The sequence below is a fragment of the Lepidochelys olivacea genome, assembly GCF_965140295.1.
Source record: "Lepidochelys olivacea isolate rLepOli2 genome assembly, chromosome: 3".
In the NCBI taxonomy this organism is placed as follows: Eukaryota; Metazoa; Chordata; order Testudines; family Cheloniidae; genus Lepidochelys; species Lepidochelys olivacea.
In genome coordinates, this window is record NC_140413.1 from 180,151,262 (window position 1) to 180,173,221 (window position 21,960).

General features: G+C 44.5%; 1 protein-coding gene across 1 annotated transcript in view; it reads left to right on the forward strand.

Annotated features, from left to right (window-relative positions):
- Positions 1–11,526, forward strand: part of PSME4 (proteasome activator subunit 4) — a 212,208-nt gene extending 200,682 nt beyond the window's left edge. Inside the window, exons 46-47 of the mRNA XM_084622260.1 lie at positions 9,085–9,223; positions 9,810–11,526. Of these exons, the coding sequence (XP_084478386.1) occupies positions 9,085–9,219 (135 nt within the window). The 3' untranslated portion in view covers positions 9,220–9,223; positions 9,810–11,526. The remainder of the gene's footprint in view (positions 1–9,084; positions 9,224–9,809) is intronic.
- Positions 11,527–21,960: the final 10,434 nt, after the last annotated feature.

A 21,960-nucleotide genomic window follows, 5' to 3' on the forward strand; every position in this document is an offset into this window, starting at 1 on the left:
CCTATAAAATTGCAGCCTGATAGATGAAAGTACTGGAAACTTTTATGAGCAACTCAAAAAAGGGGCTTTGAATGGAAATACTTAAGCATCTTTACCTGTAGCTGTTGCTAGCAAATCAACTATATTATTGTTATTAACTACAGTGTTTAAACTTTGTGGAGGGGAATTTCCTTGAAAGAGCTAACCAGTTCTGCTAGGGCTGACTTTTACTGGATTACAAAAATTAAATCTGGAGAGTGCATATAATTATTTTGCCTTTGCGGTGCACCAAACGAGATATACTAAATAATAATAGGAGACGATATCTCTGGAATGTCCCCGTAAAAGTTTGATCTCCCATCCACTTTGCAAGTTGTATGTGACTGAACAAAAATTATTGTTTCAACCTTTTACCATCTGTCTGTCCAACACTGAAAAACCCAGCAGAGCCTGAGCCCCTACAGCAGCATCAACAACACTGAAAACTGAGAGGAGGGAAGAAAACTATTTTGATCAAAATTAATAAGAATTTACCATAGGTCTCCAAAGTTTGCAAAACAAAACAAAAAACCAACAGCCTTGACAACACTGATCTAGAGAGATTAGAATTCAAAACTAGTTGTAAATTCTGAAATCTTACAGATCTGGACCGGATGAATTTTTGGGGGTCTGTTCCAGACTTTCCAACTGTCTGAGTGTATACAAATGCTAGTTGAGGAGTGTCATCCAAATATAGAACTACCTGTTCTTCTTCAAGTGGAGTCTCTGTGGGTGCTCCACTTTAGGTGATTATGCACCCTGCACCTCTAGTCAGAGAATTTCGATAGCAGTACCTGGCTGGGCTGCACACGCACGCTCCCCATCTTGCACCTCCAGTGGTAATTAACTAGTGCTGTGCGACCCTTTCACCCACCAGTTCCTTCTCAGCCGCCCTTGGTTCAAGTCAGGGCTCCAGCAGTGCGCGCTCTCGCTTTTATCTCAGATTTAGTTTAATTAAATTAGTCAAGTAGTTTAGTGTAGTTAGGGTAGTTGGTTAAGAACCCTTTTTCTTTTTCTGCCCCTTAAAAAATAAATAAAAAATTTTCCTTTCGTCCTCCTAAGGGACATTATTTTTCTTCAGAATGCCCGGGTCGCCTGGCTTTAAACGCTGCCTCTCCTGTCGCAAGGCAGTTCCGCTTTCTGGTGGACACTCGCCGTGTCTCTGGTGCCTGGGGAACTTATGTGCCCCAGAAGTGCACCCCTTGTCACAGTCTTAAGACCCAGACAAGGAAAGTGAGGGATCTTAAACTGAAACTTATCCTAATGGAGAAGTCCCTCCATCCCGCCTCAGACCCGGGCTTGCAAACTTCTCCTGCCACCCTATCACCGCAGGCGGCTTCTGACAGACCCACCTCCTCCACCCGGAAAGGAAGGGACCTATCTCCTGAAGGATGTGGAAAGAGGAGAGCTAACACTCCCCTTACCAAGACCACATCAAAGAGGAAACATTCCCCGCCTCCGTCCACCACATTGGTACCGAACACACCATGGCTTAGTGCCGTTGAGTCAGCGGGGACTTCCAGTACCGGCGGTACCGTCACAGCCACAGACCCTAGCAGGCAGGCTCTGAGAAGGAGGGCAGACAGAAGACTGCCTCCTCCACCCCGGCACTAGCACGGACAAAGAGCTCGGTACCAAGCAACTCTGCAGTACAAAAGGCAACAGTGCCACCTGCTGGCCCTATGTTCAATAGCACAGACACTGCACCACAGATTGTCATGCCATCCTCGGCATGCTCTCTGATGGCTCCTTTCCTACTGGTACCGCAAGGTCCCCTGGTTCTGCCACAGTTCTCTGTACCGCTGTCAAGGCTGATTCTCCACTTTGGCACTTCAAGTGCAGAAGGTGGTGGCCCACAAGGATTTTTAAACATTAATACTGGCCACTCCAGGCTTGCATTAAACTCCCAAGGTTACAGCTTCTCTCTTGACCTTGGATGGGTAGATGCTGCCACCACCCAAATTCAAACCCCTTGGGACCCAGGAAGGCACACTTGGGAATTCCTTCCTGTGGGGTACCATCAAGCCCTTTCACTCCCCTCTGGGGAAGAGCTGAGAAAGAAAACAAAGAAAATTAGCTGTTAACCCCAGCTAATTGTAAGCGGGGGAATAGTCCCGCTATTGTGGGGAACTTTCCTGGCTTCTGCACTACCCCGGTGAAGTGGGCTAGCGAAAGGATCTGAGTCCTCGCTCCCACTTCCTTTACCCAGTGGCCTCCCTGCCTTTGAGGACTCCCCTTCCACTCTCCTGTCTGGCAGAGTCCTTGTAACCCCAACAAGGCTGGGCCCCAGATTCCTGGGGGACTCGACCCCCAACCCTGCTGAGGTCACCTAGGACAGGGGCTAGGGTGTCCCCACTCCGGGATGTACTCTCTGCCCTGGGCACTTCTCTGACCCATTGACCATTACATACAAGTTAAAGCAAATGCAAGTTATTTGATCAACACTTAATTTTAAAAAGAATAAGGGAAAGGTTAAAGGAAACACATCTACCCTTTCTGTGCAGGGAACATCACAAACAGTGTCTCTGGAATGTCCGGGCAGTTCACAGTCTGTTCCTTGTAAGTCCCAGGCCTCCTGCTCAGGCCCTGGCTGTGCTGCAGGGATGCTGTGGGTTGGACATTTGCTCTGGCGGTGGCCACACGCTCTCAGGCTCTAAGTGGTAGGACCCTTCTTCCCAGTGTTGTCCCCACCCTGTCGGGTTTACGATCCAAGCCTGGCCTGCAGAGCGTCTTGGCTGAGGCGTCTCCCTGTGCTGGGCCCGCTGCCCAGGATCCCCCTCGGTCTCCCCAGCTGCTCACCGCACCCGGCTCCGGACTGCTCCAGCCCCAGCTCCACCACTCTGTCTCAGCACTGCTGCTGCTGCTCTGCCTCCAGCTCCCTGGGCTGGTTCTCTGGCCCCTCTGGCTCTGGTTGCTGCAGCTCTGCTCCCAGGACAGGTCTGCTCTGCAGGCTGCTTCTGTGACTCTGCTCCCAGCACTGACCTGCTTCCTGGGCTGCTTCTCTGGCCCCTCTGCCTCTGGTTGCTGCAGCTCTGCTCCCAGGATCTACTCTGCAGGCTGCTTCTGTGACTCTGCTCCCAGCACTGACCTGCTTCCTGGGCTGCTTTTCTGGCCCCTCTGGCTCTGGTTGCTGCAACTCTCCTCCCAGGGCAAGTCTGCTCTCTCTGGGCTGTGCCTCTGGCTTTGGGGCTGCAGCTCTGCTCCCAGGACAGGGTCTGCTCTCTCAGGGCTGCTTTTCTGGTCCCTCTGGATCTGGCCCAGCTCTGCTCCCCAGCTAAGCTTAGGCCCCTGCTTTCTCCTTAGCTCGGCCCCACTCTGTCTGACCCAGGCAATTCCAGCTTACACGGAGGACGGGACCTCCCTGGCCTCCTGACTCCCTGATTAGCCTGCCTGCCCTGTCATTCAGGCTGATCTGGAGCATTGGCCTCTCCCCATTGTTCCTGGGGGCTGTCAATCTCAGGGTCCTGATTTCCCATCAACCCTTCCCCTTTTTTAGTACTGGGAGCTAGCAACTAAACACCCCCACTGAATGTTAGTAAGGGGGCAACAGTCCCCTTACATAATTAAACATCATATGCACAAACCTCTTCGAACACCAAAAATCCAATCCCGTTCTTAAAAAAGGTAAATTTTATTAAAAACAAAAAGAAAGAAAATACATATGGAGCTTAGGCTTTTGCTAGATTTAAAAAGAACAGTTCCAAAAATTAAGCACCCAAAATAGCTTTCTTGGGGGTTCAGTTTAAAGGTTACAAGCAAACAGAAGCATCTGCGGTCAGCACAGAGGAGTCCACAAGCTAATAAGAAATAAAAGAAAGAACCTAATCGCATCTTTCTAAACATTCCTAATCTGCTTACACATTTGGGGGTTCCAAATAAGTAGTTCTAGGTATGATCGGATGATCTATGATCATACCTGGCTTAAAGCTTCTCATAGCATAACTGCTCCCTGTTCCCCTCTTTCCTGGAAAACAATAACAGAGACAAAGGGGAAGTTTTTTCCATTTTAAAAAGTTCTAGCCTTCCCATTGGCTCTTTTGGTCAGGTGCCAACTCCCTTTCCTTTATCTGGGGGACTTTGTTAACGCTTTACAGGGAAAGCAAGCAGGGAACAAACACCAAGAGGGACTTTATAGCTGGTTGACTGGCTGGCTGGGTGCCCGTAAAAGGGAGCTACCCCCCGCCCTTCATTTATCACAACCGCTTTTCACACAGGTACCTTCATCAGTACCACAGCCTCAAGAGTTTCTTGCTCCAAAGGACCTGACAATTGCCCCAGTACCAGAATTGTCTCTCCTTAGTACTGATACTTCTTCGGTACTTTCGCTAGTGCTCCCTCCACCAACTATAGTTGCTCCTCTATCTCTAGCGAGGAGGATGAAGATGAAGAAGGGGGAGGTTTTCTCCTCCCAACGCTCTTCACTTATGCAAGGCAGTGTTCGGTCCATACATCAGGAACTCCCTAAGCCTGCGCCAGCATCTGAATTTCAAGGGTGGTATGGTCACCCCTGGGAGCCCCATGCCCTTCCCATCTCAGTGGGCATTCTGGGACCCATGGGCAGCTTATAGACAGTTTTACCCCAGACCCCTAAGTGGCCCCATGGAGGTACATAGGCACTCTTCACCACTATCCACAGTGTCACCAGCTACCCCTCCCAAACAGCGTTGAGGAGAGGGAAGAAGGTTTAGCTTAGGAAGCAGCTCCTGCCACCTGCACTTCATTGTCACTGGATGAGATTATTATGCCCTTTACGCCTACTGCTGGAGTTGATTTCAGGAGTTTCCAGGAGCTCTTCAAAAGAATAGCAGAGACACTCCAGATAACCCTAGAGGAGATCTCCGAGTCACGTCACAAGCGCTTGGATATACTTCACACGTCACTTCCTCCAAGATTGCCCTTCAGATTAACTCAGCAATCATGGAATCCGCCACAAACATCTGGCAGACCCCTACCACCATCCCACCCACATGTAAGAGATCAGACAAAAAATATTACATCCCTTCGAAAGGGATGGAATCTCTATTCACATGCCCTCAGACAAATTCATTGGCAATTGATGCAGTCAACAAATGGGGCAAACAGCATTACTCTAGAACCACCCATTATGATAGAGTGGAAAAGATTGGACTTACTCGGCCGCAAGGCCTATTCATCAACAACACTACACTTCCGGGTCGCTAATTATGAAGCATTTATGGCAAAGTATGACCATAAAAACTATTCCAAATTTTCTGACTTTATTGACTACATACCAGAGGACAAAAGAGAGCAGTTTACATAGCTCATTTCCGAGGGCCACCTCTTGGCTAGAACTGTCCTCAAAGCCTCTTTGGACTCTATTGACACGGCGGCAAGGATCATCGTATACACAGCAGCCAAGACAATACAGTAACCGGAGGCATAGATAGAGACCACTCAGACGCAGACCAAGCTCCTCCCAGCCCACCACATCTCAACAATCAACCTCTAAACAGCAGATTTGAAGGTTTGGTCAAGGGCTTACCAGACCTCCCCCTGACTTTTGCTGCCAACAACTTGCTGCCAGACCTCCCACCAACCATCCCTTTACCAATCGTTTAATACTGTTCTATCCAAACCGGTGAACCATCACTTCTGACAGATGGGTACTGGAAATCATCAAGCCTGGCTATGCCCTCCAGTTCCTCTCCATCCCTCCCTGTCCCTCTTCAGGGACCCCTCTCACGAGCCCTTCCTGAGACAGGAAGTGGAGCATCTCCTACAACTGGGCGCAGTAGAAACAGTTCTGGTACATCACAGAGGGAAGGGCTTCTACCTGTCAGGAATGGTCTAGATAATACTTAATCCTGCCACAAGTGCAGGGGACTGGACTAGATGACCTCTTGAGGTCCCTTCCAGTTCTATGATTCTATTCTCATTATTTTTTAACCCGAAAGAAGTCTGGAGGATGGAGACCCATCCTCGATCTCAGGAAGCTAAACAAATTCGTCAGAACACAACGTTCAGGATGGTTATGTTAGCTACAATCATTCCAGCACTGGAACAAAGGGATTGGTTTGCAGCCCTCAACCTGAAAGATGCATATTTTCACATTACAATAAGCCCTATGCACAACAAATTTCTTTGGTTCGTACTAGGACAGGACCATTTCCAATATACAGTACTATCCTTTGGCCTCTCCACGGCCCCCTGAGTATTTTCCGAAGTCCTTACTGTGGCCGCAGCCCACCTTTGCAAGCACTGGGTCATGATATACCCCTGCTTAGACGACCATCTGATCAAGGCTCACACTTGGGCAGAAGCCATTGCAGTCACGCACCAGACAACGTCACTCTTCACCAGTCTCAGTATACAAACAAACGTCCAAAATTCCACATTAACGCCAGTCCAGAAACTGGACTTAATCGGCACGCATCTAAATTCTCTAGAAGTGACAGAATCATTACCTCTTCAGATATTCACCACTCTAACAAACCACATCAGTACCTCAGTGCACAGCCCAAGGATATCGGCCGGGACTTGTCTTCAGCTACTAGATCACATGGTAGTGACTATGTACATGGTAAAACGTGCCAGACTGTACATGCACTGCTTGCAGTGTTGGCTCAAGATGGTGTTCATACCACATACATGCAATTTGAACCAACTTCTGAGTATGCCAACGAAGGTCAAGGACTCACTACAATGGTGAACTCACCCACACAATATTTGCGCAGGTGTCCCTTTCCTTCAGCCTCCTCCCAAATCGATAATCACAACGGATGCCTCTCTACTGGGGTGGGGTGCCCACCTGCATAAGCTCACAGTACAGGGAAGATGATATCATTCCTAATCAACACTCCACATCAATGTATTGGAATTACTCGCAGTTCGCAATGTCTGTGCACATTTCATGCCTCTGATTAAAGACAAAAACATACAGATCATGATGGACAAAGTAGCCTGCATGTTCCACATAAATAAATAGGGAGGAGTAAGATCACACTCCCTAGGTATGGAGGCCATAAAACTCTAGACATGGTGCATACAACACACAGTCACCATATCAGCCACCTACCTGCCGGGGGTCTCGGAATAGCACAGCCGACACATTAAGTCGAAGATTCTTGAATGACCACAAGTGGGCAATCAACACCTGCATGATCCAGAGCATATTGCAGCTATGGGGGTTCCCCGCGATAGACCTATTCAGCACAAAACAAAACAGCAAATGTCCAGTCCCAGAGTGGGTCTGGGATCAGGATCCAGCAGTGATGCATTTTTCATTCTGTGGCACATACCCCTCCTGTATGCTTTTCCTCATACCCCATTGCTGTCCAGCATCCTGGACAAGATCAGAATCCATCAAGCCAGAGTCATTCTGATAGCACCAGCATGGCCCAGACAAACCTGGCACCCATACCTGAAACAGATGTCATCATGCCCCCCTGGCTCCCACTTCTTCCCAATCTTCTCTCTTAGGTTGCAGGTCAGACTCTCCATCCAAACCTGGAGTCGCTCCATCTCACATCCTGGCTCCTCAATGGTTCCATGGCAAAGGAGATAACTTGTTCTGAGGGTGTTAAAGACATCCTGCTAAACAGCAGAAGGCCCACTACACCGGCTACATACCTACATAAATGGAAGAGATTCCACACGTAGTGTCTAAAAAAACAAATCGACGCCACCATCTCTCCCATACCATGGGACTACATGCTCTACCTTAAGAAATCTGGCCTTTCAATGAGTTCATTGCAGGTGCACCTGGCAGCCATTACAACATTCCATGACAAACTGAACAGCATTTCAGTCTTTGCTCACCCAATTATCAAAAGATTCCTGCAGGGAGTGCGCAGCCTCTACCCAGAACCCAGAGCCCCAACACCCCCATACGATCTGACTTTAGTGCTTTGATCTCTCACAACCGCCCTATTTGAACCATTGGCCATGTGTTCTCTTCTACATCTTTGCATGAAGGCGGCCTTCCTAGTTGCCATCATATGGGAGAAATTGCTGGTCTTATGGCTGGACCACCCTATGTGGGTTTTTTTAAAAAAAACAAGGTCATTCTGACCTAACCCCAAATTTTTGCCTAAAGTCCCTTCTTTTTTCCACATCAATCAGCCTATCCATCTTCCCACATTCTTCCCTAAACCTCACAAGGACAGGCAAGAAGCAGTTTTCTACACCCTTGATGTTAGAAGGGCACTAGCCTTTTATCTTGAACAGACCAAATCGTTCAGGAAAACTCCTAAATTGTTCCTCTCCACCTCGGACCATTCCAAAGGAAAACCCATCTCTAGGCAGAGTCTTTCCAGATGAATTTCAGCTTACGTTCAGCTCTGTTACCGACAACATGACCTACAACCCCCCTCAAGGGTTAGAACACACTCCACAAGATCTGTAGCCACATCGGTTGCCTTCCTGCACGATGTGCCTATTACCGACATGTGCAATAGAGCTACTTGGACTTCTCCTCACACATTCATTCAACACTACATCATCCGTCAGGTCTCAGCCTCTGACACTCGGCTGGGACACACTATCTTATCATCCGTTCAGACCTAACTCCAAATTCCCCCCTTTCCCCTGAGGGGCACTGCTTTACAGTCACCTACAGTCACCTTTACAGCACTCACAGGGACTCTACTCGAAGAAGAAGAAGAGAGGGTTACTCACCTTGTGCAGTAACTGAGGTTTTTCAAGATGGTTGTCCCTGTGGGTGCTCTACTGCCCACCCTCCTCCCCTCTACTTCGGCATTCTAATTAATTCCTCTGCAGTCGAGAAGGAACTGGGGGAGTGAGGGGGCTGCACAGCACTAGTTAATTGCTGTTGCAGGCGCGAGACTGGGAGAGCGCATGTGTGGCCCAGCCAAGTATTTCTGTCAAAATTCTCCGACTAGAGGTGCAGGGCGCACAGTCACCTACAGTAGAGCACCCGCAGGGATTCACATCTCAAAGAACCTCAGTCACTGCACAAGGTGAGTAACCCTCTCTTACTTTTGTTGTTTGCTATCCCATTTAGGGAAACTTTCCACAGATGTGAAACAGTTCTAAAAAATATCAAAAATTAATACAGATCTAATTTTTTTCTTGCCTGCTACACAGATGACAGTAAAGAAAACACTGTCCAATTTCCGGAGGACACACCATGACAACTGGCAGGAGCACAAACAGCAGTTCACTGATGACCAGCTGCTTGTCCTTACAGACCTCTTAGTATCACCATGCTATTATGCTTAAATAGGTAAGGCTGCGTTTATTTTGGTTTAAATTAGAAAACATTCCCATTTTATGATGTCCACTCTAGCCATCCAGTCAAAGTAAAGGAAAAGAAGGTCCCAGATCCAGGGAAAAGCGTTCCCTCCAAATGAAGTCCCTATCAATGCTCAGTGGAGTATCTTCTGTTGGTTGAAAACTCTGCTTTTAGTGACCTGCTGTTTATCTTTACTTTATTCAAACAAAAATAAGGGAATACACAATAAACTAAAAGTCTAGGACTTCAGAAGAAAAGTTTTATCAACACTCCCTTTGCTCCCAAACCTTCTCAGCCCATAAGCTGCCCTCTGCATTTCTGTCAGAGGAGCATCACTAGAGAGACACAGGTACCTTGAGACTGAACATACCACATTCACAGTGTTCCTGGTCCTTGTTGACCTGCAGAACAAGGAATCAGACTTGAATTTGAACCCTGATCTCTTGCATGGGAATGATATGTGTTGTGACTGGACCACTGTGCTAGCCTGCAAGGGACTTTTTTAATCATCATTTTCTGTAGTATCACAAGAACATGGGTGAAGATATAATCTTGTTTTTAATTATTTCTATTTCAGGTTCTTCTTGGAAAAAATGAGGACCTAGAAACATTTCTGCAAAAATAAAGGAAACTCAAAACTAATTTATTGTGTATGGAACTTTTAGTCTTGGAAATCCTGATGCCTAATCAAAACCATTTTTAGAATACAAATATTAGGTCCTAACAGAGCTCTATTCATCACAAATTACAACTCTACAGGGAGTAGCTCTGGGAGTCCTGCGTTCTTCCATTACTGCATCTGTGGGGCCAGATCATTACTTGTTTCAAAGCGTACTGTCATGGGCCTGCATTATACAACCTTACCACCTTCAGCCTCTACTCACTGGCTTATACCACCCATCTCTTCCCATCGCCTCTTTTTTCTTTCTTATTCCATGTGCCCAGCCATTTTTTACGTCTGTGGATTTGCAGAGCACACACGACTGCAAGTCTGAACATTCTAAGGGAAGTGCTCCAGTTTTGGTTGACATTTTTTATCGTATCAACCTGCAGGAGCTGGTACCTATGAACCTCAAACCCACCTACTCCCATGACAAGAGGCCAGGAACCTATTTTTCTCAAAGGATTTTTTTTCACCGCTTGCATTCAAGTACCCATTAGGTGACAAACTCTGTGCCATTTAATCCATCTGAGAGTTGGACTACCCTTTTAAATCTGACCTTCTATGGAAATGGAAATATCCATTCTGTCCTCTGCAGCCTAGATCAGTACTATGGAAAGTGGGGAAATTTCCATGGCCTGGCCAAGTTTTAGGAGGTAATCTGACCAGGTGCACAACTTAAACCCATGACCATCTGCAGCTTCCTAAGGGTGGAAGGCTGTGGATCTTTTCAGATGAATAGAGCCCATAGATAATGAATTTTTTGCTATCAAGCAATGTTTTAATTCAGAGACTGAAGAGTATGTACAGTGTGTAAAAGCACTGAATGGCTGAATTTTTTTAACAGAATATTCTCATTAAAAAGACTATTAGTCACTATTTGGAGAAGCATATCTTGCATAAATGGAAGACTGCTAAGATTGTGGAAGTTCTGGTTTTGGTTTTGGTTTTTTGCCTGCAAGTTTGTTCAGAGACTGATATCTATTGGCTATTTAACAACATGTTTAATATGTGTTACATAGATGTAAAAGATTGTATAAATTGTAGAGGCATTGCTTTAGGAAGACATTGTACAGTTTGCAACCTTTTACATAACATCATTGTGAGATTAATTTGTAAAAATTCACACTTCAATGTTAATACTATAGTGCTTCTGGCTTTTGTATCAAATCAAATGCCATTAGTGTTTTTTAAATTATTTTCTTTAGCAAAATATCTTTCCTTGTTTAAAAGGCAGAAATTTTATTTTGTTTTAGTTTTCATTTATCTCATGACTGCATCTGATGAGGATTTTAATGCAACATTTGTGACCATCTCTAAATGCTAACATCACATGTTTTGATGTGATAAGATTATAGAAAGCAAGGTACCTCCTACAATGAAATAGTTCACAAGTTGATGTGTTTCATCTTTCACACAACCTGTACAGTCTTCCTTACAGGAACACTACAATATATTTTGAAATATCTACCTGCTGATTGAGTGACTCAATACAATTTTAAAGCACAGCAGTGTTCCTAGTACAGTATTTACTAAGTGTCAGCACACAGATGTAACCACTGTATAGTGTAGTGCCAAAATTATTTCAATTGTGTACCTAGTTTAAAACCCAATAAATGGATTGTTTGTAACATCTGCATTTTTTGTCTTTCACTATTTTCAGAATCTAATTTAGGATTGTCTACTCCAATTTCTATGGGGTTTTTTAATCAGATCTATATGTGTTGTGGAATTCAAGAGAAGTCAGGTTGTTTATGTGGTGCAGACTGTAGGTTGCCATTTTAAGTTTTTTTGTATTAACAATAGTCTCTTTACCCATCACTGAAATGCACTACCTCAGGAATAGAACATGTCATCTGTTCTAACATCACACAGCACCACAGTTAACGACAGCAAGGGAATAACACTGCATTCATTTGAAATGTGGGTATAATTTTAAGAGGGCACAAATGGAAGTTGGCCAAGATATTGAGATCACCACCATTCTATTGAGAAAATTTCTTTAGGATTACTTAACCACAGGTGGACACAACCTCTGTTTTATGACACTTCCTAGAATTAGCATCTCAACAACAAATTTCCCTTTAATACCTTACTTGAGATATTCAATCAGTACTACTGCAGAGGGAAGAATGCCACTTGTTGAATGACCAGTCCCTACTCCAGTAGGATCCTAGGTTTTTTTTGTCCTTGCATTGATGTGCTGATGATGCCTCACCCTCCTTAGCTTTTGAATTCTGATGAGACCAAGGACCAAAGGCTTTTCCTTCACAACAGTGAATTCATTAGTCAAACGGCTGTCTAAAGTCAAAGAAATTCAGCTCTCTCCAGTAGCATAAAAATTAACTTTGAAAGCACTAAAGATTGTAGAAAGCACATGTAATAAGCTATGCTATTTAAAGCACAACACCTCAGCTGAGAATTGATGTAGGAAAGCAGAAAGTTCTGCTTTGCCCCCTATGCTGGATTTAGGGCAATTGACATAGGAGCCAGCTTCACATCAGTTGAGAATTCCCATTCTCAGTTGGCAAACTAGCCAGATTATGGAACTGGGATAAAAAGGGAGCTGAGAATATGGCCTGGTGCTTCAAAGATAATAATAACTGTATTGTAGCTAATAAGCAACTAGCACTGGCCATGATAGGTGAGCTCTGCAAATCCGTAGTAAATTGCTCAACTTGAAAATTCCCTGGGATAAAAATGTACTTGTGATTGTGCAAACAAATTTGTCTTTTAACTATTTCTTCCGTGGCTCACATTAATTTCATTCTGTCCTAGGCTTGGGCCATGATATGTGTAGTACAAAGAGAGCCTAAGACATGAGGCCTTGTATAAGAGGCCTGGTATGAGGCCTGAAGCCTGAACTACAGTAGTGGTCAAGCCTTGCTGGTATAAAGCAAAGTTAGCAAAAGTCAGATTGTGAGCATAAGTCAGACCCTGTTACAAAACATGCCTGCTTGCAAGTTCACAGAACCTGGCAAGAACAGGGCTGGCATTGCAAAAGCACAGACCTTCCTGGAAAGTACTCGGCACAGGACACTCATGCAAACACATTCCAGAAGAGTGGTACCAGAACACCCCGATACAAGGTTATGGTGTAAACACACTCCCCAAAGATATACAAGGATACACTGACCCCTCTTAAAGATAAAGTCAGGATACCAGGGTGATGGATAGAGATGTTTTGATCAAACCAACATGTACAAGGTAAAAGGGGGTAACTGATGTCAGAGGGGCAATACATAACTTGCTAGTATCAGTGTATAAAGAGGGATCTCAGAGGGCATGTCTTTGGCTGGCCAAGGCGGGGAATGGAAAGTCCTGCCATTCACTGAGCTGGTCCATTGTAATAGGCATGCATGTCTTAGTGGTCCTGTAGCATCTGTAGGACCGTGCTTTGTTGACAATAAACCTGGCCAGGCACCTTCGCTACTGAAACAGGTCTGTGATCTTTGTGGGCAGTTTGATCGAGGTCTGCTGTGTTGGCTATCTGCGCAGAGCTGGGACAGCACACAGAAAGAACACACACACACACAGCCAATGATTAACTACAATATGTTTTGCCAAAACATTAGATTTAGGAACCATTTCTTGGGGTACCATCTTTGTTCATTGCTAAAATTTTCTTTTTTGGCTTCCCTCAAGCAACATACCGTAGAACCATAGAAGATTAGGGTTGGAAGAGACCTCAGGAAGTCATCAAGTCCAACTCCTTGCTCAAAGCAGGACCAACCCCAACTAAATCAGATATTCCAAAGCTAACAATCACCAACGTATTTCTAACTAGCTTCCACCAATTTCAGCCATAAAATATTATTGTGAATCCCAACATATCCCCCAGTCTGAGACGTTTAGATTGTGCCTCTTCTCACAGATACTGGAGGCAGTTCACTTGTTTGTGGGGCTTGGCCCTTCTGCACTTAAACCACATTCTGAGTGATGGCTTCAATGCTCCCACCTTGTCATTGCCATCCTAGTTTATAAAGATGATTGTTCGTGCAGTAACAAGCAACGTCTTTTCCCCTGGTCTCTGCTGTCCCTTAGGGGACAGAAGTTTCTTGGGTTTTGCTCTCCAGAATCCCTTCTAAGTTTTCTCCCAACCATGGTGGAGCATGCTAAACAGAGCAAGCAGAAAGCTGAATTGCTCCATCTGCAAGGAGACCCTCTCAGGATCTGCAGAAGAGGTTCTCTGCCACAACTGCTTCCTGCATGCCCTGACTTGAACATCCCGGCTGAGGGGGATTCTTCAGCAAAGACCCCACAGTAAAGAAGATAAAAGGGACTTTGGAGTGGACTCTAAAGCCTCCCTGGCAACCACGTTTCACTACACCCACGTTGTTCTGAAGCAATGACACAAAAGCCTCCACATCTGCAATCATGTCAAATTCCTATCAATGCTATAAAAATTTATCTCTGAAGTCTGTGATAGACTCTGTGAGGCATCCAGTGAGAGCCATGGAAGTTAGAATACCAGGCACCAGCTCTATCTTAAACTTTGGACTCATTACTTGACAGCAATTCCTCTGTGCCTCAGAATTCTCCAGTTGAATCCTTTGTGGGGAAGAGCTCATAGACTTTAAGACCAGAGGGGACCCTCATGATCATCTAGTCTGACCTCCTGTGCATTGCAGCCCACAGAACCTCACCCACCTAGCTCTATCAGGGGCAGCCAACAGCACAAACAAGCCAAGGTATTTATGCCACCCTCTGGCAAAATTCAAGAACTACAAGCCTTTGTGCACAGGCAGAAGCTCCTTTCGTCACTACCTACAGAAAAGGTACCAGAGAAGGGATTTCTCTTATTTCAGGGGTAAGATCTGAAGCAACAGGGCAGCCCTGGTCAAGGAATAGGTCCTACTTTTCCCTCAGTATGAATGCACCTGGGTCCTTTGTTCAGAAACTGGCCTGGGAGGCCCACTACTCATCTGTCTCGTTCTGTTCAACTTCAGGCAAGCGGATACTGGACACACTGCAGCATGTTATTCTCTGGAGCACCAGCCTACTTCATAGTCTACTCAGCTTCAAGGGATGTTGCCACATTTCAAACAACACTACCAGAGATAGCGCACCACTTAGACCGAGACGTAAGAGAAGTTGTCTCTGTCTGAAGAGAGATCCTCAGGGCTCTGCCCAGCTTTTTTCATACTATAAAGACACTGAAGTAGAGTTTGGGCCATGTTAAACTTCAAGAGGCTGAACAGTTCAATGAAGATGACAGAACTTAGGATAGAAATGATAAATTTATAGTTTCAGCAATGTATCCAAGGGAGCTGCTCATGTCAGTGGATTTTTCTAATGCAGACCCAGATTTTTCTCGTGTACTTTTCCCCTGTATCCCTTTTCTCCAGGTGCAATTGGTCATTGTTTTGCTTATGTAAGTTCCAAATTAACTCAGCCTGGTTCTACTGTCTCTCTGATAGAATCCCAGTTTATTTAAACTTCTGTAATGTACTTTTCATAGCAAAAAGAAAAGGAGTACTTGTGGCACCTTAGAGACTAACCAATCGATGAAGTGATCCGATGAAGTGAGCTGTAGCTCACAAAAGCTTATGCTCAAATAAATTGGTTAGTCTCTAAAGTGCCACAAGTACTCCTTTTCTTTTTGCAAATACAGACTAATATGGCTGTTACTCTGAAACTTTTCATAGCAGTTTATCAACTTTAGAAAAACCTCCCCTCTCCCCTTTTCGTAATTTCATTCTACAAGTGGTGAGCTGAGTTAAATTATTTTCATTTTACTTTCATTTATATTTTTCAGCACCTGTCTAGAGCTGTTTTAGAAAAGTTGTGAAACACACGCACTCTGTTATAAAGAGGAATGATATTTAAAATTCTTTTCAAAAATAATACCCAACCTCGTGCAGAAAATATTCACAGGACTTGGCCTTGCATTGGAAAAGATGCCTTGGGGATCAAGTTTCTTAAGTAGTAGTTTACTAGAGGGTGTGTGTATGATGTTTAGTAATGTTAGGATTAAAGACTGTCATATGTTAGAAATGCTTATTGTCGAGGGATGTTCTAAGAATACTGTAAAGAATGAGTTCATATCCAAATGTCTAATGAGAGATGCTGCAAAAATTATTGCGATCATGTTTCCTGTCTCACAGACACGAATTGATTTTGCTGTCAGCCATCCTTTTTAAAAGGGGAGGACGAGAGAGAGACTCAGGTTGCCAATGTAAAAGGATTGTGCAGTATTGTTTCTTGTTCCCATGGAGATCCTTTTTGCCTCAATTCATCTCTTCACTTCCTAAATACAAGACCTGAGTTCTAATGACCTTTTTGTCTAGCACATGCCACATTCTGTGATCTTCATAGCAGCTCAGCAGACTATGTACAGTAGTCCTGTGCTCTGCTTGTTTTATTTTGGTGATTGATATTAAAAAGAGAATTTGAACACACAACCTTCTACTTAAATTTGTAAAAGACTGCCACACTTCTACTAGAAACATTTGTGCTGTACCCAGAGGTATATTTCTACATTTTGATAACTATAGTACTGGAAAAAAAAAATCTCGCCTCTGAGGTCTTCCATATTAATTAATTATTACCTTTAGCGAAACAGTTTTTCCTTTTGAGAAAGTGTCCAGTTCACAAATATTTAACCCTTCACTACCACCTCTAATGGGCAAAAATTTTCAAACTACGGTTTTTGAAACTAAGCTCCTAAATCCATATTTTGGCATCTCGGGGCTGGATATTCAGAAATGCCGAAGTGACCAAGGAAGTCAGTGAGACTTGTGCTCCCAAGCTCTTAAGCACTTTTGAAAACCCGACCCTAAATAAATAGCCTGATTTTCAAAGTGCTGAGCAGCCTTTTCTCAACCCATTTATGTAGGTGCCCAAATGGGAATTCAGGAGCCTGATTGTAAGCACCCAAGTTTGAAACTATGACCAATAATAATATTTAGCACTTATACGGACCTTTCCATCCCTAGACCTTAAAGTACTTTGCAAAGAAGGGCAAGTTATCATTTCCACTTTTCAGATGGGGAAACTGGGGCACAGAGGGTTTCAACTTCCAGAAGGTCACATAGTAAGTCAATAGCACATTCAGAAACAGAACCCAGGCCTGCTAACTCCACTGTTATTAAGCTGCTGTAAGAATAATAGCAGAAGAAACTTTTAAAAACGTTATTTGAGCAGCACCAAAAATAGTCACTCTGCTGTAAGTTTTGCACAAACAATCCCTGGTCTTGCATTTGTCAGAATCATCCTGTTAGTCCCCAAACATGCTAAATGGCTCGGAAAGAGTTTCTCACTCAAACTGAACAGTATTAATCACTTTGCGGTAACTCCCTCCTGCATGTAGTAAAAGATCAGAGAATGATTTTTCAGTTGTGTTTAATTACACAATAATGTTTTCTCTGAGGTCTATAGCTAAACTTAAGGAGTGAAATCATGGCTCCATTGAAGTCAGTGACAAAACTCCCAGTGCCTTCAGTGAGGCCAGGATTTCACCCCAGGAAGATAAATGAACCGTGATCCAGGAACATCACAAGAGACAGGACAGCTGAGAAAAGCATAATCTGAAGCAGTAAGGCACAACTGATGCCTTGGGGAACCCCATTCTGCATATCTTGATAACAGCAACATGGAACAAGTGTTTAAGCCAGAAGAGTCTCTCCTTCTTTTAATAATGGTGGCTACGCCAGTGGCCCTTTCCAGGAGGAGACTGACATCTCATTGCTGAACAGCCCTATAATTAATTTCAATAGAAAAATAGCTGGAAGAGAATTTAGCCTACAGTGTGCATTGGCCAGGCTGGTGAACTGAGTCATAAGTTTATTGAACAAAAATATTTGCCATATTCTTGGTTTTATAAAGAAATGTTTTAAAAATAAATCTACATGTATCTCAGATGAACTTTCAAACTGTCAGTGCAACTTTCCTGTGTTGCTGTTTTGTTGCATATACAAAGCACTGCAATGCTTTTATGTATTTGTCTGGGCTTTTTCCAGTGATGGATAACAAATTCATACAAAACCAGTACAGTTCATGCAATACCAATACATAAAGCAGGAGTCCTTGCACAATAGCAGTTTCATAGCACCTCGCTGCCTTGTCCAGTCAGGCTGGTTAATATCTAGTGTGTATTGCTGCCATACATTTTCAGTGACTAATGACTTTCGGTGCTGTCATTTTTGAATGCTAACTTGAGACCCTTGAGGAGGCATATTTTCAGAGGGCAGGTGCTGAGCATTTCCTGCAAATGAAGCCCATTTAAGTGTATCTAATTAGGCACCCAAAAATTGAGACACCCAGAATCTCGAGTCACTTTGAAAACTGACCACAATGTTTTGTGAATGGCAAGTAATTAATGTAGCGCTCAAAGAATGAGATACTATTTGTGTTTATTAGTTGTCCTGTGACAGCACCTAAGAGCCCAGGTCATGGACCAGGATCCCACTGTGCTAGGCGCTGTACAAAACAGAACAAAAAGATGAAGAGCTCAAAACGTACGTATAAGTCAAGAGACAACACGAGGTGGCTACAGAGAGATGGGGGAGATACCGTATTCAGTTTTCTGAGGTATTTTTTAAAGCCACCTAGATACATTTTCTCCATTGGTAACCTTGGATAATAAACTTTCTTCACACAGGGGTGGTGGGAGGTTGATTTGCATTCATGTTTATAAAGTGCTCTGACATCTTTACATGAAAAGTGCTAAAGAAATGCAAAGTATTAATACTGAATGCTGTCAAGTGGACCCTCACCAATCTACCCTTTGGCTAATTTCCAGCTCACAGTAAAGATGTAATAGCAGATGCTGCAATGACATTTCATATTATTTGAGATTTCATTCTTTGTATTAAATACACTACAACGTATGCTGAAGTTTCAAATACTGTAGTGTGATTAATATAGAACACATTATGGAAATATGCTCCACCTTTGGGCGGGAGGAGGGTTGGTTTGATTTTATCATCATATTTGTTCACATAGGACCCAATTCGGCAAAGCACTTAAGTGTGTATTTAACTTTAAGCATGTGATTACTTGACTTCAGTAGGACTGTAATGCGGGAGGGGAGAGATCTGTTCCCTGCTGTGGCATCCCCCAGTGGCTGCATCTGGGAATTAGCTCTGCCTATTTGGATGCCTTCTTCCTTCACTTGCTCACTTGCGACGTAGCCCCTCTTGCTCTCTAGGAATCACAGTGCTTCCTCTTCGTGATTCAGCCCTTTGGCCAGGTCACTACATAGTTTTCCCCTTCCAAGGTAATAAAGTCTCACTGGACCAGCTGTCCGAGTGCCATTCCAGGCAGTCTTCCTAGTCAAGATTGTGCCACTTTCCAAGAGGCTGTTAGGGGAATGCAGGCATGCCCACTACTCCAGGTTCCAGCCCAGAGACCCTACAATTGGCAGCCAAGGCTTGCACTGTCTCAATCCTCACTGCCATGTCCGTGGGCGTCTTCCTACTCCACCCTCTGCAGGTTTTCTTCACCACCACCCCTCTGGGTAAACCCTTCCCTTGGGGTCAAGATCCCAGGGTGTCCACACCCCCACTGGGTTTCCTCTTTCTCTCTTTACCAGGTTCAGAGTGTGACTGCAGACCTCCAGGCTGCAGCCCCTGCTATTCCCATGTCCTGGCTTTAGACAAGCTCGTGGTCAGATGGGCTCCAGCTCCAATTAGTGCTTGTCAGTCAAGCCTAAGTCTCCCCCAGGTCCAGTCAACTAGGTTAATTAGCTCCTTCTGAGCCACCTTCATCCCTTCGGGGGGTGGGGGAGTGAATACCTCATCATAGGGATTACTTGTACACTTAAAGTCAAGCATGTACTTAATTGCTTTACCAGACTGAGGTCTTGGTGTCAGATTCTGGTATCCCTACATTAGGTAGCACCTTAGCCTACAAGCTGAATGAAATGGAATTCACCACAAAGTAGTTCTGTAGCCTAAGTGTTATATTTGCTTGAGGTGTGTGCATGAGCCACACAGGAATTATCATGAGCACAGAGTTAACCAGATGCATTGGGGCACAGGGGTGAGGGGGAGAGCAGCTTTCTTCTAAAGCATGAAGCAAAGGCAACTAACTCTAGGATTCAGGATGCCGGATTCGATGGAGCTTTGGTCTGATCTGGTGTAGCAGTGCCTATATTTAGAGTACTTCTAAATATATGAAAGCTGCATTTGGGGCAGGAGAGGAGTTAAAAATGCCAGATGCAATATTTATTGATGTTTTGGTGGAAGAATGATAATCAATGGGACACGGTAATACAAGAGTACAAAATATATAGGAATGACAGAGTAGGTAATACTGGTGCGGGTGAGGCACTGTATGTGAAAGAAATCATAGAATCAAATATAATAAAAATCTTAAATGAATCAAACAGTACCATAGAATCTCTATGGATAGAAATTCCATGCTTGAAAAATAAGAGTATGGCGGTAGGAATATACTACCACCCACCTATGTAAGATTGCAATGGTGATTGTGAAATGCTCAGGGAGATCAGAGAAGCTGCAAAAACAGAAATAATGTGGGGGGGGGGGTTAACTATCGCCATATTGACTGGTAACATGTCACCTCAAGACAGGATGCAGAGATAACATTTCTAGACAACATTAATAACTGTTTCTTGAAGCAGCTAGTCCTGGAACCCACAAGAGGATGAATAGGTCAGAATATGAACAAGAGGCTGCTAGGCAGCTCTCCAACACCACATTCTCCAAACCATTACCTTCTGATCCCACTGAGGGTTACCAAAAAAAAACTACACCATCTGCTCAAGAAACTCCCTGAAAAAGCACAAGAACAAATCTGCACAGACACACCCCTGGAACCCTGAACTGGGGTATTCTATCTGCTACCCAAGATCCATAAACCTGGAAATCCTGGACGCCCCATCATCTCAGGTATTGGCACCCTGACAGCAGGATTGTCTGGCTATGTAGACTCCCTCCTCAGGCCCTACGCTACCAGCACTCCCAGCTATCTTCGAGACACCACTGATTTCCTGAGGAAACTGCAATCCATTGGTGATCTTCCTGAAAACACCATCCTGGCCACTATGGATGTAGAAGCCCTCTACACCAACATTCCACACAAAGATGGACTACAAGCCGTCAGGAACAGTATCCCCGATGATGTCACAGCAAACCTGGTGGCTGAACTTTGTGACTTTGTCCTCACCCATAACTGTTTCACATTTGGGGACAATGTATACCTTCAAATCAGCGGCACTGCTATGGGTACCCGCATGGCCCCACAGTATGCCAACATTTTTATGGCTGACTTAGAACAATGCTTCCTCAGCTCTCATCCCCTTATGCCCCTACTCTACTTGCGCTACATTGATGACATCTTCATCATCTGGACCCATGGAAAAGAAGCCCTTGATGAATTCCACCATAATTTCAACAATTTCCATCTCACCATCAGCCTCAGCCTGGACCAGTCCACACGAGACACTACAGTGCTAATAAGCGATGGTCACATAAACACCACCCTATACCGGAAACCTACTGACCGCTATTCCTACCTACATGCCTCCAGCTTTCATCCAGACCACACTACACGATCCATTGTCTACAGCCAAACTCTACGATACAACCGCATTTCCTCCAACCCCTCAGACAGAGACAAACAACTACAAGATCTCTATCAAGCGTTCTTACAACTACAATACCCACCTGCTGAAGTGAAGAAACAGATTGACAGAGCCAGAAGAGTACCCAGAAGTTACCTACTACAGGACAGGCCCAACAAAGAAAATAACAGAACGCCACTAGCCATCACCTTCAGCCCCCAACTAAAAACTCTCCAACGCATCATCAAGGATCTACAACCTATCCTGAAGACTACCCATCACTCTCACAGATCTTGGGAGACAGGCCAGTCCTTGCTTACAGACAGCCCCCCAACCTGAAGCAAATACTCACCAGCAACCACACACCACACAACAGAACCACTAACCCAGGAACTTATCCTTGCAACAAAGCCCTTTGCCAACTGTGTCCACATATCTATTCAGGGGACACCATAATAGGGCCTAATCACATCAGCCACACTATCAGATGCTCGTTCACCTGCACATCTACCAATGTGATATATGCTATCATGTGCC